Consider the following 14,927-nt stretch of genomic DNA (forward strand, 5'->3'; position numbering starts at 1 on the left):
CAAAGCACTCTGGAAGAGGTTTTCATCCAGGATATCTCTGTATTTGGCCGCATTCATGTTTCCTTCAATTGCAACCAGTTGTCCTGTCCCTGCAGCTGAAAAACACTCCATAGCATGATGCTGCCACCACCATGTTTCACTGTTGGGATTGTATTGGGCAGGTGATGAGCAGTGCCTGTTTTTCTCCACACATACCGCTTAGAATTATCACCAAAAAGTTCTATCTTCATCTCATCAGACCAGAGAATCTTATTTCTCATAGTCTGGGAGTCCTTCATGTGTTTTTTAGCAAACTCTATGCGGGCTTTCATGTCTTGCACTGAGGAGAGGCTTCCGTCGGGCCACTCTGCCATAAAGGCCCGACTGGTGGAGGGCTGCAGTGTTAGTTGACTTTGTGGAACTTTCTCCCATCTCCCTACTGCATCTCTGGAGCTCAGCCACAGTGATCTTGGGGTTCTTCTTTAACTCTCTCACCAAGGCTCTTCTCCCACGATTGCTCAGTTTGGCTGGATGGCCAGGTCTAGGAAGACTTCTGGTGGTCCCAAACTTCTTCCATTTAAGGATTATGGAGGCCACTGTGCTCTTAGGAATCTTGAGTACTGCAGAAATTATTTTGTAACCTTGGCCAGATGTGTGCCTTGCCACAATTCTGTCTCTGAGCTCCTTGGCCAGTTCCTTTGACCTCATGATTCTCATTTGGTCTGACATGCACTGTGAGCTGTTATACAGTCATATGTTAAAGTTTGGGCACCCCTATTAATGTTAACCTTTTTTCTTTATAACAATTTTGGTTTTTGCAACAGCTATTTCAGTTTCATATATCTAATAACTGATGGACTCAGTTATATTTCTGGATTCAAATGAGGTTTATTGTACTAACAGAAAATGTGCACTCTGCATTTAAACAAAATTTGACCGGTGCAAAAGTATGGGCACCCTTATCATTTTCTTGATTTGAACACTCCTAACTACTTTTTACTGACTTCCTGAAGCACTAAATTGGTTCTGTAACCTCATTGAGCTTTGAACTTCATAGCCAGGTGTATCAAATCATGAGAAAAGGTATTTAAGGTGGCCACTTGCAAGTAGTTCTCCTATTTGATTCTCCTATGAAGAGTGGCATCATGGGCTCCTCAAAACAACTCTCAAATGATCTGAAAACAAAGATTATTCAACATAGCTTTTCAGGGGAAGGATACAAAAAGTTGTCTCAGAGATTTAACCTGTCAGTTTCCACTGTGGGGAACATAGTAAGGAAATGGAAGAACCAGCGATATGACGCCGTTAGGATCGCTGGTACATCGTTAAGTGGTCGCTAGTGAGCTGCCACACAGGCAGATCTCACCAGCGACATCGCTGGGGACCGGGGTCGCTACTTATGTCACACTAAGCGATCCTGCGTCCTCCCGCCCGGCTCCACGTGTCGCTCGTCTCTCCACAGGAAGCGCCGCAGGAAGCTGACGGCGAGAAACAGTCCAGGACGTTCTCGCGCGATCAGCGATAACCAGCGGGTCGTTGGTAAGTATCAGACACAGCGATATCGCTAGCAATATCGCTATAACGTCACAAGTTATAGCAATATTGCTAGCGATATCGCTTAGTGTGACAGTACCTTAAGAGGAGCAGCAGCAGCCGGGGAGTCCACCAGCAGGAGGTCAGGAGCAAACAGCAACCAAATGCTCAGGCAAAGAGCACACGACCTGGACTTAAATAATCAGGACTGGAAGTTCCATGGCAGGGCGAGATACAAGACTCCATCTTGGATAAGGGCAAACAGGCACAAAGGAAAGTCCAGAATCCTTACAGGACCTGTAGTTCCACGAGCCTTGTTTGTGTTTATAAAGGGGGGCTTTTCAGGGTTAGCCAGAGAGCTGGGCGGGATTGGCTAATCACACACACCTCCCACCTACGGGGGTGGTTTTCAGCTACATAATGTGACTATAGTTTGGTCACATGATCTGTATTGTAAGGTCCTGACAGGTCTCATCGTTGGAAGGTCCTGCGAGTGGACCAGATTTCTGAAGAGCCCAGTGTGAGACCAGGTACCTGCAAAGCCTGCGACGGCTAACTGTGTTGGGGAAGCTACCGTCCTTCTAAGGGTCTGGAACTGTTAGGTTGGGACCTTGCTGAGCAAGTCATCATACGGGACAATGATCCTAGTAAGGCAGCTTTCCCCGGGAACCTAGGACTGACAAGGAGTCAGCATATGGAACGGAACTCCTGGAAGGATCCCCAGTGTATGGGGGACTGTGTGAACTGACGAGAGTCAGTTAATGAACTGTGCGATCACCCAAGGTAACTGGACGAAGTGAGGTCAAGCGAGTTTAGAGACTGCATTCTAATGTTGTGTGCCATGGAGTAAAACTGTGAAAGAGACATTGTCACGGCGTTCTGTTGCCCACGGTAACTGAACAAAGAAGTCCGGCGTGTTTAATGTCTGCGAGTTAAAGTCGTGTACTATGAAGTGCTTTAGACTATGTGGTAGGTCTGTGATGTGTAACATGGCCTACAAAGGTTTATGAGTGTATAATAAACCACATGGACGGTGAGTGGGAAAAAATGTTCCTATGTGCCTTAATCCCGTTGCCAAGCGAGTGTCCCCAACACCTTCAGTAAGCGCTAGCTAACAATATATATATATATATATATATATATGTATATATATAAAACATACAGGAGGAATGGTAACATGCAGTGCATACATACAGGACAGAGGGATCTTACTGTGCAGTGTATATATACAAGAAAGCAGCGGTGGTACTGTGCAGTGTATATACAGTTGTGCTCAAAAGTTTACATACCACAGCAGAATTTTTGCTTTCTTGGCCTTTTTTAAAAAATTTTTTTAGAGAACATGAATGAGAACCCAAACTTTTTCTCCACTCATGGTTAGTGGTTGGGTGAAGCTATTTATTGTCAATCTACTGTGTTTTCTTTTTTTTAAATCATAATGACAACCCAAAACATCCAAATGACCCTGATCAAAAGTTCACAGACCCTGGTGATTTGGGCCTGATAACATGCACAGAAGTTGACACAAAGTGTGACACAGTGTGTGCATAAAAGCTGAGCGAGTTTCTGGGATCCAGACAGACTCTTGCATCGTTCATCCAGCCACTGAAGTTTCTGGATTGTGAGTCATGGGGAAAGCAAAAGAATTGTCAACGGATCTACAGGAAAAGGTAGTGTAACTATATAAAACAGGAAAGGGATACAAAAAGATATCCAAGGAATTGATAATGCCAGTCACCAGCGTTCAAAACAAAACCACGGTCTGGTAAACCAACAAAATTGTTGTACACGACTGCCAGGAAAATTGTTCGGGATGCAGAGAAAAACCCACAAATAACATCAGCTGAAATACTGGACTCTCTGAAAACTAGCGGTGTGGCTGTTTCAAGATGCACAATAAGGAAGCACTTGAAGAAAAATGGGTTGCATGGTTGAGTTCACAGAAAAAGCCATTACTGCACAAATTCCACAAAGTATCTCACATGCAATATGCAAAACAGCACAGAGACAAGCTTCAAAACTTCTAGAACATTTAATTTGATGGCACCAAAATTGAACTTTTGGCCACAACCATAAATGTTACATTTGGCGAGAAGTTAACAAGGCCTATGATGAAAGGAGGAACTCCATTCCTACTGTAAAGCACGGAGGTGGATCGCTGGTGTTTTGGGGATGTGTGAGCTACAAAAGGCACAGGAAACTTGGTCAAAGTTGAAGTAAAGATGAAAGCAGCATGTTATTAGCGACTACTGCGCATGGGACGTACTTGGCCTTGTGTTTTGGATCGTTGTCATGTTGGAATGTCCAAGTTGAACTGTCTTTAGCTACAGCAGAACAAAGTGAGGGTTCTGGAGTGGCCATCTCAGTCTCAAGACCTCAATATCGTTGCGCCACTCTGGGGAGCTCTCAATCGCGCAGTTCATGCTAGACAGCCCAGAAATTTAAGGAATTGGACGCTTTTTGAGAAGAAGAGTGGGCAGCTTTACTATCTGAGAAAATAAAGAACCTCATCCACTACTACCACAAAAAACTTCAAGTTGTCCTTGATGGGTAATGTGAAAATTATAATGACAAAAATCTTGGCACTCAATGTGTGAAATATTCAGATACCTTTTATTTTGTGCATCCAGACAGAAAGGGTTAAATGTTTTCGGTCCACTATAGGACCTTCATAAGAACAATCTTGTTTACTGAAACAGATAAATCCTTTAAATGCTAGCCAAAGAGGACAAAGTAGAGAGTCTGGATAGCCTGTGAATGTGTTAAGAAGCTGGCGTCTGGGAAGCGTATATGGACAGAACCATCCAAATTTAGAACAGGCAGCTGTGCACCGTATGGCTTCAGAGAAGAGACCTCCAGGGTCACTGGTATAGGGAGTGGAGACAGCGCTGACAGCAGTGGGTATATAACCTCTGGAGTAGTATAGCGCAAGTGACGCCCTGGTCTATGGTCTGGCTGCCCATTTGGAAGACGCCATATACGCTTCCCAGACGCCAGCTTCTTAACACATTCACAGGCTATCCAGACTCTCTACTTTGTCCTCTTTGGCTAGCATTTAAAGGATTTATCTGTTTCAGTAAACAAGATTGTTCTGATGAAGGTCCTATAGTGGACCGAAAACGTTTAGCCCTTTCTGTCTGGATGCACAAAATAAAAAGTATCTGAATATTTCACACATTGATTGCCAAGATTTTTGTCATTTTGATTCGATGTGTTGGACACCCGACTTGAGCACCAATAACCGAGCTATTCCTGAGTGCCGTGCTCTCTCTACAATGTGAAAATTATACCTGAAACCAGATAAAAAGGGGAGAAGTTGCCTCAATCTTTGCATTATGTGTCTGTGTGCCACACTAAACTTGGAGAACAGAAAGAAGAGAGAACTGTCTGAGGACTTGAGAACCAAAATTGTTGAACAATGTCACCAATCCCAAAGTTACGATTCCATCTCCAGAGATCTTGATATTCGTTTGTTCACGGTGCACAACATAATCAAGAAGTTTACAACCCATGGCACAGTAGCCAAGCTCCCAGGATGTGAACGGCAGAGAATAATTCATGAAAAAGTTCCAACGTTGGTTATTCTGGATGGTGTATAAGCCCCAATCAAGAAATTCCAGCTGTCCTGCAGACTCAGGGTGCATCAGTGTCAGCGCAAACTACCCGTTCACACGTGAATTAAATGAAACACTATAGCAGGAGACCCAGGAGGACCCCACTGCTGACACAGAAACAAAAAAGCTAGGATTCAGTTTGCCAATATGTACTTAAGTAAGCCCAAATCCTTCTGGTAAAGTGTCTTGTGGACAGGGGAGACCAAGATAGAGCTTTTTGGTAAAGCATATTATTCTACTGTACACAGTCACTGTAAACAATGTTTGTTTGTTTTCACTTTCACCCCTATAATCCTTCACTTTCTGCTAATTCCCCTAATCCCTACTCCTAGTAAGGAACTGTTCATCTCTTCTTCAATCCTCCCTATCCACCTCACCTCCTCCTCAAAACTGTTCCTTAACATACAATCCTCTGTCTCCAAACACAGACAGCCCCCTCATGCCCTCTCCTGCTCCCACCTGCTAACACTTTCTCTGCTCCTTCTCACTGCTGGTGATATCTCTCCAAATCCTGGTCCTCCTCACCACATTCCTACAGTCATTTCTACCTCCCATCCACGCTCTATCACAACCTTCCGTAACCACTCCAACCTTATACCCATTCACCCAGCCCCCGCTTCCCCAATCCCACTAACAGGAGCTCTGTGGAACGCTCGCTCTGTCTGCAACAAGCTTTCCTACATCCATGATCTTTTTGTTACTACCAAATTTTCCTTCCTCGCCATCACCGAAACCTGGCTCACCCCTTCTGACACAGCCTCTCCTGCTGCACTTTCATATGGTGGCTTCCACCTTTCTCACACCCCCCCACCCCAGCAGCAAACATGGCGGAGGAGTTGGTTTTCTCCTGTCAGATACCTGTTCCTTCCCCCCCCCCCCAATCCCACTGCCACCCTCTGTTAACCTCCCTTCCTTTGAGGTGCACTCTGTGTGCATCTACTCCCCCTCCAACTGGCTGTCATCTACTGCCCCCCAGGGCCAGCCACCACCTTCTTTGACCACTTCACCACCTGGCTACTTAATTTCCTTTCCGCGGACATCCCTACTATCATCATGGGCGACTTCAACATCCCCATTGACACTTCCCTCTCAGCTTCCACTAAACTTCTCTCACTTCCTCCTTCGGCCTCACTCAATGGTCTTCTACAGCCACCCACAAAGATGGCCACACATTGGACCTCATCTTCACACGCCTCTGCTCCCTATCTAACCTCTCTAACTCACCTCTTCCTCTCTCTGACCACAACCTTCTCCCATTCTCTTCCCTCTCCACTCCATGTCTACAATCCCCACCCCACAAACTTTCCCACCCTCGCAGAAATCTTAAACACCTTGACCTACACTCATTCTCTGAATCCCTCCTCCCTCTCACAGATAAGTTCCTTACACAATGCGGATGACGCTGCTGCTCTATATAACACCACAATAGCTGTAGCTTTGGAATCTGCTGCCCCACTTACACATACCAAAGCTTGCAAAATTAACAGACAGCCCTGGCACACCAGCCTGACCAAAGAACTGAGGCGAGCTTCCAGGGCTGCTGAGCGCAGATGGAAAAAATCCCACTCCAACGAGCACTTCATCGCATTCAAACAGTCCCTCACTACTTTCAAGACCACACTCGCCACAGCTAAACAAACCTACTTGTCATCTCTCATATCCTCCCTGTCTCACAACCCTAAACAGTTATTCAACACCTTCAATTCGCTCCTCCGTCCCCCAACGCCTCCTCCCTTCCCACTCATCTGAGCTGAAGACTTTGCCTCATTTTTCAAGCATAAGATTGATAACATCAGAGACAGTTTTGGTCAACAATCCCCAGAGCCCCTCCTCCCGACTTCCGAGCCCTCCACCTCCAAAACCAACTTCTCCACCATTACAGAAGATCGACTCTCCACTCTACTCTCAAGATCATATCTCACCACCTGTGCATTTGACCCGATCCCTTCCCACTTCATCCCAAACCTCACCACAGTCTTCATCCCAACCCTAACCCATCTCTTCAACCTATCACTAACAACTGTTTTCCCATCAAGCTTTAAACATGCCTCCATCACACCTATCCTCAAAAAGCCCTCTCTTGACCCATCCTCTGTATCTAGCTATCGCCCTATATCACTTCTCCCCTATGCCTCCAAGCTACTGGAACAACACGTCTATCTTGAACTGTCCTCCCATCTCTCTTCTTGCTCCCTCTTCGACCGCTTACAATCTGGCTTCCGGTCACACCACGCCACTGAAACTGCCCTTACTAAGGTCACCAATGACCTCTTAACCGCCAAGAGCAAGCAACGCTACTCTGTCCTCCTCCTCCTGGACCTGTCGGCTGCCTTTGACACAGTGGACCATTCCCTATTATTAGACCCTCTCATCCCTTGGCATCACAGACTTGGCCCTATCCTGGATCTCATCATACCTAACAGACCGGACATTCAGCGTCTCCCACTCACACACCACCTCCTCACTTCACCCCCTATCTGTCGGAGTCCCACAAGGTTCAGTCCTAGGATCCCTGCTCTTCTCCATTTACACCTTTGGCCTGGGACAGCTCATAGAATCTCATGGCTTTCAGTATCATCTCTATGCTGATGACACACAGATCTACATCTGTGGACCAGATATCACCTCACTACTAACCAGAATCCCTCAATGTCTGTCCACTATTTCATCCTTCTTCGCCGCTAGATTTCTGAAAACTTAACATGGACAAAACAGAATTCATTATCTTTCCCCCATCTCACGTGACCCCCCCAACGAACCTATCCATTACAGTAAATGGCTGCCCACTCTCCCCAGTCCCACAAGCTCGCTGCCTCGGGGTAATCCTTGACGCTGATCTCTCCTTCAAACCACATATCCAAGCCCTTTCCACTTCCTGCCGACTTCAACTCAAAAATATTTCACAAATCCGTTCATTCCTCAACCAAAAATCTGCAAAAACCCTAGTCCATGCCCTCATAATCTCTCGCCTTGACTACTGCAACCTCCTGCTCTGTGGCCTCCCCTCGAACACTCTCGCACACCTCCAATCTATTCTAAACTCTGCTGCCCGACTAATCCACCTGTCCCCCCGCTATTCCCCAGCTTCTCCCCTCTGTCAATCCCTTCACTGGCTCCCCATTTCCCAGAGACTCCCGTACAAAACCCTAACCATGACATACAAAGCCATCCACAACCTGTCTCCTCCATACACCTGTGACCTCGTCTCCCGGTACTTTCCTGCACGCAACCTCCAATCCTCACAAGATCTCCTTCCCTACTCCCCTCTTATCTCCTCTTCCCACAATCGCATACAAGATTTCTCTAGCGCATCACCCCTACTCTGGAACTCTCTACCACAACATATCAGACTCTCACATCCTACCATCAAAACCTTCAAAAAGAGCCTGAAGACCCACCTCTTCCGACAAGCCTATAACCTGCAGTAACCACCGATCGACCAAACCGCTGCACGACCAGCTCCACCCTCGCCTACTGTATTATCACCCATCCCTTGTAGATTGTGAGCCCTCGCGGGCAGGGTCCTCTCTCCTCCTGTACCAGTTATGACTTGTATTGTTTAACATTATTGTACTTGTTTTTATTATGTATACCCCTCCTTACATGTAAAGCGCCATGGAATAAATGGCGCTATAACAATAAATAATAATAATTCTACTCTTCACTGAAAATAAAAAGTCCCACAAAGAAAAGAACGCAGTACCTACAGTCAGACAGAGGGTCACAGATGTTTTAGGGTTATTTTTCTGCCTCTGGGTGCCTTGATTGTGTGCAAGGCATCATGAAATCTGAAGATTACCAAAGGATTTTGGGTGGCAATGTAGTTCCCAATGTCAGAAAGCTGGGTGTGTGTTCTAGGTTATTAGTCTTCCAGCAGGACGATGACCCCAAAATTACTTCAAGAATCCCCCAGAAACGTATGGAAACAAAGCGCTGGAGCGTTCTGAAGTGATAGCAATAAGTCCAGATCTAAATCCCATGGATCACCTGTGGAGAAATATTAAAAATTACTGCTGGAAGAAGGTGATATGAGATCAGGAGACGATTGTAAGAGTCACCCAAAATCCCAGCTGAGAGGAGTAAAGGCCCCGTCACACACAGCGAGATTGCCAGCGAGATCACTGATTTTGTGACGCCACAGCGATCTCGCTGTGTGACCCCCCCTGCCGGGTATCGCTGATCGCGATCAAACATCCTGGGTCATTTTTTGATCATTGGTCTCCCGCTGGCCAGCGCGCATCGTTGCGTGTGACAGCGACAGACCAACGATCAGCGACGCTGGGAGCTGGTTTCCAATGTAAACGGGGTATCTAAGAGCAGCGCAGCTCTTAGATACCCGCTGTTTACCTTGGATACCAGCTTGCTCGCTGGTCCTGATCGCTGGTGGGTCTGTCTATGTGACAGCTCACCAGCGATCAGCTATGTCCCAGCGATCCCATCCACGTCGGATCGTTGGTGTGATCGCTGGGACCTTGAAGCATGTAATGGGGCCTTAAGAATCCTGTGGATGGTTTTAGGAAGCAATTGATTGTAATTACTGTATTTATTCAAAATGGTGCAGCCAAATATTAAGGAGGGTGTCAGCAAATTTGTCAAACCCATTTTTGGGGGTTTGTGTGAAATTACAATTTGACTATTCATCTCAGTTTTTTGTGTGGTTCCAATATACACAAAAGATGGGGAATTGTGATAATGTTCTCGGAGAAATACTTCCTTTTCTGGAACCATTTTAAGGGTGCCAACACTTTTCTCCATGACTGTACATATGTAGGTCAGTAAGATCACTATGTGGATCACATTCCGGCTGGTCCTCTCAGCTGATAGAAATGTCATCTTTCCGCTTATATAATTAGATGTTGTTCCTTCTGATACAGAAGTTTCCAGCTTTGAGTCACCCCTGTAATGGCAGAGTCACCCGCCCACGGTGGGTCCTGTGTACATAGATGCTATATCCTCCATTGTTCTCCACAGATAATCATCTGTTTACATGAAAACACAGCAGCACAGAGTATTTCTAGAGACAGGGAGCTAATGCAGCGATGATTATTTGTAGATGATTGAGGCAGTGTCCCCACCTCCATGTGTCTACATACCAGTCAAACACAGAATGTAGGTCACAGGAACGGTTAATGACGTGTCAGTCACAGGAACCCCAGCCTCGACTCTGCCAGAGATCGGGGGGCGACTGTAGTTCTGAATAAAATGCTAAAACTACAGTGAAGACTGAGATAAAGCAGTCAGAGAAGGATCAGGTGAGGTCCATTCATAGGGCGAGAGCAAAGAGAGCAGAAAACTGAGCGTCCCCGTGAGCGGGCAGAGACATGGAGAGATCGGGGTGGGGGAGCGCGCAGAATACTGTTGGTCCCTCCGAGCTGCTGGAGACATATGGAGGGCCGTGAAGAATACTGAGAGTCCCTCTGAGCTAGTGGAGGGCTGGGGGGAGGGGGAATTGCCAGCAGATGCAGAATATTGGGGGTCCCTCTGAGCTGGTGGAGACATATGGAGGGTTGTGCCAAATACTGGGGGTCCATCTGTTCTAATGAAGACATATGGAGGGCTGTGCCGAATACTGCGTCCCTCTGAGCCAGTGGAGGGCTCAAGGGAAAAGGGGGGATTGCCAGCAGATGCAGAATATTGGGGGTCCCTCTGAGCTGATGGAGACATATGGAGGGTCGAGCAAAAAGAGAGCAGAAAACTGAGGGTCTCCGTGAGCTGGCGGAGACATGGAGAAATCGGGGCGGGGGAGCGCGAAGAATACTGTTGGGTCCCTCCGAGATGCTGGAGACATATGGAGGGCCGTGACGAATACTGAGAGTCCCTCTGAGCTAGTGGAGGGCTCAGGGGGGGGGGGGAATTGCCAGCAGATGTAGAATATTGGGGGTCCCTCTGAGCTGATGGAGACATATGGAGGGTCGTGCTGAATACTGGGGTCCCTCTGAGCTGGTGGAGACATATGGAGGGCTGTGCAGGATACTGGGGGTCTCTCTGAGCTGATGGAGACATATGGAGGGTTGTGCTGAATACTGTGTGTCCCTCTGAGCTGTTGGAGACATATGGAGGGCTGTGCAGGATGCTGGGGGTCCCTCTGAGCTAGTGGAGGGCTCAAGGGGGGGGGGGGGATTGCCAGCAGATGCAGAATATTGGGGGTCCCTCTGAGCTGATGGTGACATATGGAGGGCCGTGCAGAACACTGGGGGTCTTCTGAGCTGGTAAGAGAGTCAGAGGGGTTGGGTGCAGAATACTGATGAACCCTCTGGGCTGATGGAGACATATGTAGGGTCATGCCAAATACTGGATGTCCTTCTGAGCTGTTGGAGACATATGGAGGGCTGTGGAGGATACTGAGGTTCCCTCTGAGCTGATGGAGACATGTGGGGCCATCCAGAATGGCTGGGGGTCCCTCTGAGCTGGTGGAGACATATGGAGGGCCGTGCCGTATATTAGGAGTCCCTCTGAGCTGGTTGAGGCATATGGAGGGCTGCGCAGAATACAGGGGGTCCCGCTGAGCTGACGAAGGGCCCAAATGTCATGTAACAATCAGGATTTATGACGGGTGAATGAAGCAAACATGGAGGCGCAGAGCCGCAGCAGAGATATTTCCCAGACAATCTATTACATTATCAGTCACATCCTCCATGGCCGCCTTCTCTACCGCCGGCCGCTATACTGCGATCCCTGATGTCGACCAGTCCTGCCGTCACCTGGTCTCTGCACCAAAGGACCTCAGCCAACCCGTCGAGCACCGGAGCAGCGTCTGCCAGTTCTGCCCACCCATCACCAGCCCGAGGACCACGGATGCTTCGTACCCGCATGACCGGCAGCTGCCACGTCTGCTGGAAGTCTCGGATGTCCTGCTCGGTCACGTCCGTGTGCATGAACTGGTCCAGTCTGGGAGGCGGAGGGTTAAGGAATAAATATCTGCTCCTGGGTGTGATGAATTGTGCACGGCTCGCTCCTCGCTCGATGCGGCTATGTCGAAGGATACTTGGTGCCGATCACCAAGCGCGCCGCTTTCTCTTCGGGGCTCAGCGTCCGGGAGATAAGGGCCGGCACATCCTCGAATGAGGAACGATCGGTGAAGGAGAAGAGGAAGAGGACGGCGTCAGCATTCTCCTTACAGGCCTGCAGAGACAGAACCAGATCATTTACCGTCAGTCTGAGACAGCGGAGCACAACCGTCATCATCCGATCGGCCAAGCAGTGCCACCTACAGGCAGAATGTGGTCAAACTTCTTCAGCGCAGACTCCCCACAATCCCAGAAGTGGAAGGCGAAAATGATGGGGTGATCGCAGTCTGTGGGACGAACAGGCCAATACACACAGGACGTCTGGATCCCTGAGGGCAAACGTGACATTGATAGATTAGGATCAATCGGAACAAGCTAAGCTGCACTGTAAAGCACAGAGGAGGAACAGACCAATGCCCAGGGCCTCTAATAAAGCAGAAGGTGAATTTCAAACTTTAGAGATGGCCCAAAAATGCACACTCGAGACAACTGAGCACACATGTTTTGTCAGTGGGGACAGGGGAGTGCGAGATCCCTCTGACCCACCCAGGTTCTCACCAGAGACAGCGATGATAGAGTCCCTGATCCATCACTTTCTGTATAGTGCAGACCTCACCTGTGGTCTCATGGTGCATGGGGGTCACCTCCAGTCCGCAGAGTTTAGCAACCAGGGACGTCTTTCCGACACCACTTTTCCCAGAGACGAAGATTTTGTAGCTGGCGACATCAGCGGGAAACTGTGGGGGAAGAACCGGTCGCTCGATCAGCCCTGTGCAAATACACGAATCACAACGGTGTCACCAAAAGAAAAACACAAGGGCCAGCAGGGGGCAGTGCGGAGATATTTCAGGAGATGTAATATCACATAGGGACCAGTTGAGGGCGGTGCGGAGAGAAAACAGGAGATGGAATATCACACAGGGACGAGCAGAGGCGGTGCGGGGTTAATACAGGGGATGTAATATCACCTAGGGACCAGTAGAGGGCGGTGCGGAGATAATACAGGAGATGGAATATCACACAGGGACGAGCAGAGGCGGTGCGGGGATAATACAGGGGATGTAATATCACCTAGGGACCAGTAGAGGGCGGTGCGGAGATAATACAGGAGATGGAATATCACACAGGGATGAGCAGAGGCCGGTGCGGGGATAATACAGGAGATGTAATATCACCTAGGGACCAGTAGAGGGCGGTGCGGAGATAATACAGGAGATGGAATATCACACAGGGATGAGCAGAGGCCGGTGCGGGGATAATACAGGAGATGTAATATCACCTAGGGACCAGTAGAGGGCAGTGCAGAGATAATACAGGAGATGGAATATCACCTAGGGACCAGTAGAGGGCGGTGCGGAGATAATACAGGAGATGGAATATCACACAGAGACCAGCAGAGAGCGGTGCAAGGATAATACAGGAGATGGAATATCAAACAGGGATGAGCAGAGGGCGGTGCAGGGTAAATACAGGAGATGGAATATCACACAGGGACCAGTAGAGGGCAGTGCGGAGATAATACAGGAGATGGAATATCACACAGAGACCAGCAGAGGGCGGTGCAGGGTAAATACAGGAGATGGAATATCACACAGGGACCAGCAGAGAGCGGTGCAGGGATAATACAGGAGATGGAATATCACACAGGGACCAGCAGAGAGCGGTGCAGGGATAATACAGATGTAATACGACAGAGACCAGCAGAGGGCGATGCGAGGATAATACAGGAGATGTAATATCACACAGGGACCAGCAGAGGGCGATGCGAGGATAATACAGGAGATGTAATATCACACAGGGACCAGCAGAGGGCGATGCGAGGATAATACAGGAGATGTAATATCACACAGGGGCCAGCAGAGGGCGATGCGAGGATAATACAGGAGATGTAATATCACACAGGGACCAGCAGAGGGCGATGCGAGGATAATACAGGAGATGTAATATCACACAGGGACCAGCAGAGGGCGATGCGAGGATAATACAGGAGATGTAATATCACACAGGGACCAGCAGAGGGCGATGCGAGGATAATACAGGAGATGTAATATCACACAGGGGCCAGCAGAGGGCGGTGCGGGGATAATACAGGACTCACAGGAGATGTAATGACAGAGGCCAGCAAAGGGCAGTGCGGGGATAATACAGGAGATGGAATATCACGCAGAGGGCGGTGTCTTAGTTACCGTACGTTCTTCGCTTCCCTTTCCGCAGGACACAGGTCTGATAGTCGCGGCCTTCGGGTGACTGCAGCCAGTGTGCTGTGATCACACTCCCAGGAATGTGCACAGAGATCCTGGACATTTTACCGATCGCACATCCGGGATTCTGCTATACAAGGAGAGCTGTCGCAGAGTAATGACGTCAGCAGTGAGAAGCGTCACGTGATATGCAAGTGTCCGTTACGGCCATGCCCATTGAAGAAAACGTCAGGCGTCCGGTGGTTACTTTCGCCTTTCTGCTCCCGCTGTTATCTGATCTCTCCGCACCAGGAGCCGCTAGTAATGTGACCGTCACCAGAAATAATGCAGGAGACCAAACTACATTGGCCCCTCATACTCTACTGCCCTGCCCCTTTATAGGCTTATGACACCCACCCACCCACGCCCCCCTACCACACAAACTCACTCCCTACCCTTCTTCCACAACTCTTTTGCTCCTTCCCACACACACTCCCAACCCCACACAACTCCCTGCTCACCACCCCCTTGCCCTTTCCCAAATCCCCACACTCCTCTGCCCATCCTCCAACTCTTTTGCCCCACACTCACACTCCCCCTGCTCACACACTTCC

At 48.6% G+C, this 14,927-nt stretch overlaps 1 protein-coding gene across 1 annotated transcript; it reads right to left on the reverse strand.

Moving 5' to 3' along the window:
- Positions 1 to 9,654: 9,654 nt before the first annotated feature.
- Positions 9,655 to 14,711, reverse strand: CPLANE2 (ciliogenesis and planar polarity effector complex subunit 2). Its single transcript, XM_073570242.1, has 5 exons — positions 14,320 to 14,711; positions 12,750 to 12,902; positions 12,338 to 12,462; positions 12,112 to 12,248; positions 9,655 to 12,014 (listed from the first exon to the last, which is right to left on the reverse strand). Exons 1-5 carry the CDS (start codon positions 14,435 to 14,437, stop codon positions 11,747 to 11,749), a joined length of 801 nt encoding a protein of 266 aa, XP_073426343.1. The 5' UTR covers positions 14,438 to 14,711; the 3' UTR covers positions 9,655 to 11,746.
- Positions 14,712 to 14,927: the final 216 nt, after the last annotated feature.

Source organism: Dendrobates tinctorius, unplaced genomic scaffold (assembly GCF_039654945.1).
Source record: "Dendrobates tinctorius isolate UK_male_01 unplaced genomic scaffold, ASM3965494v1 ptg000028l, whole genome shotgun sequence".
NCBI lineage: Eukaryota > Metazoa > Chordata > Amphibia > Anura > Dendrobatidae > Dendrobates > Dendrobates tinctorius.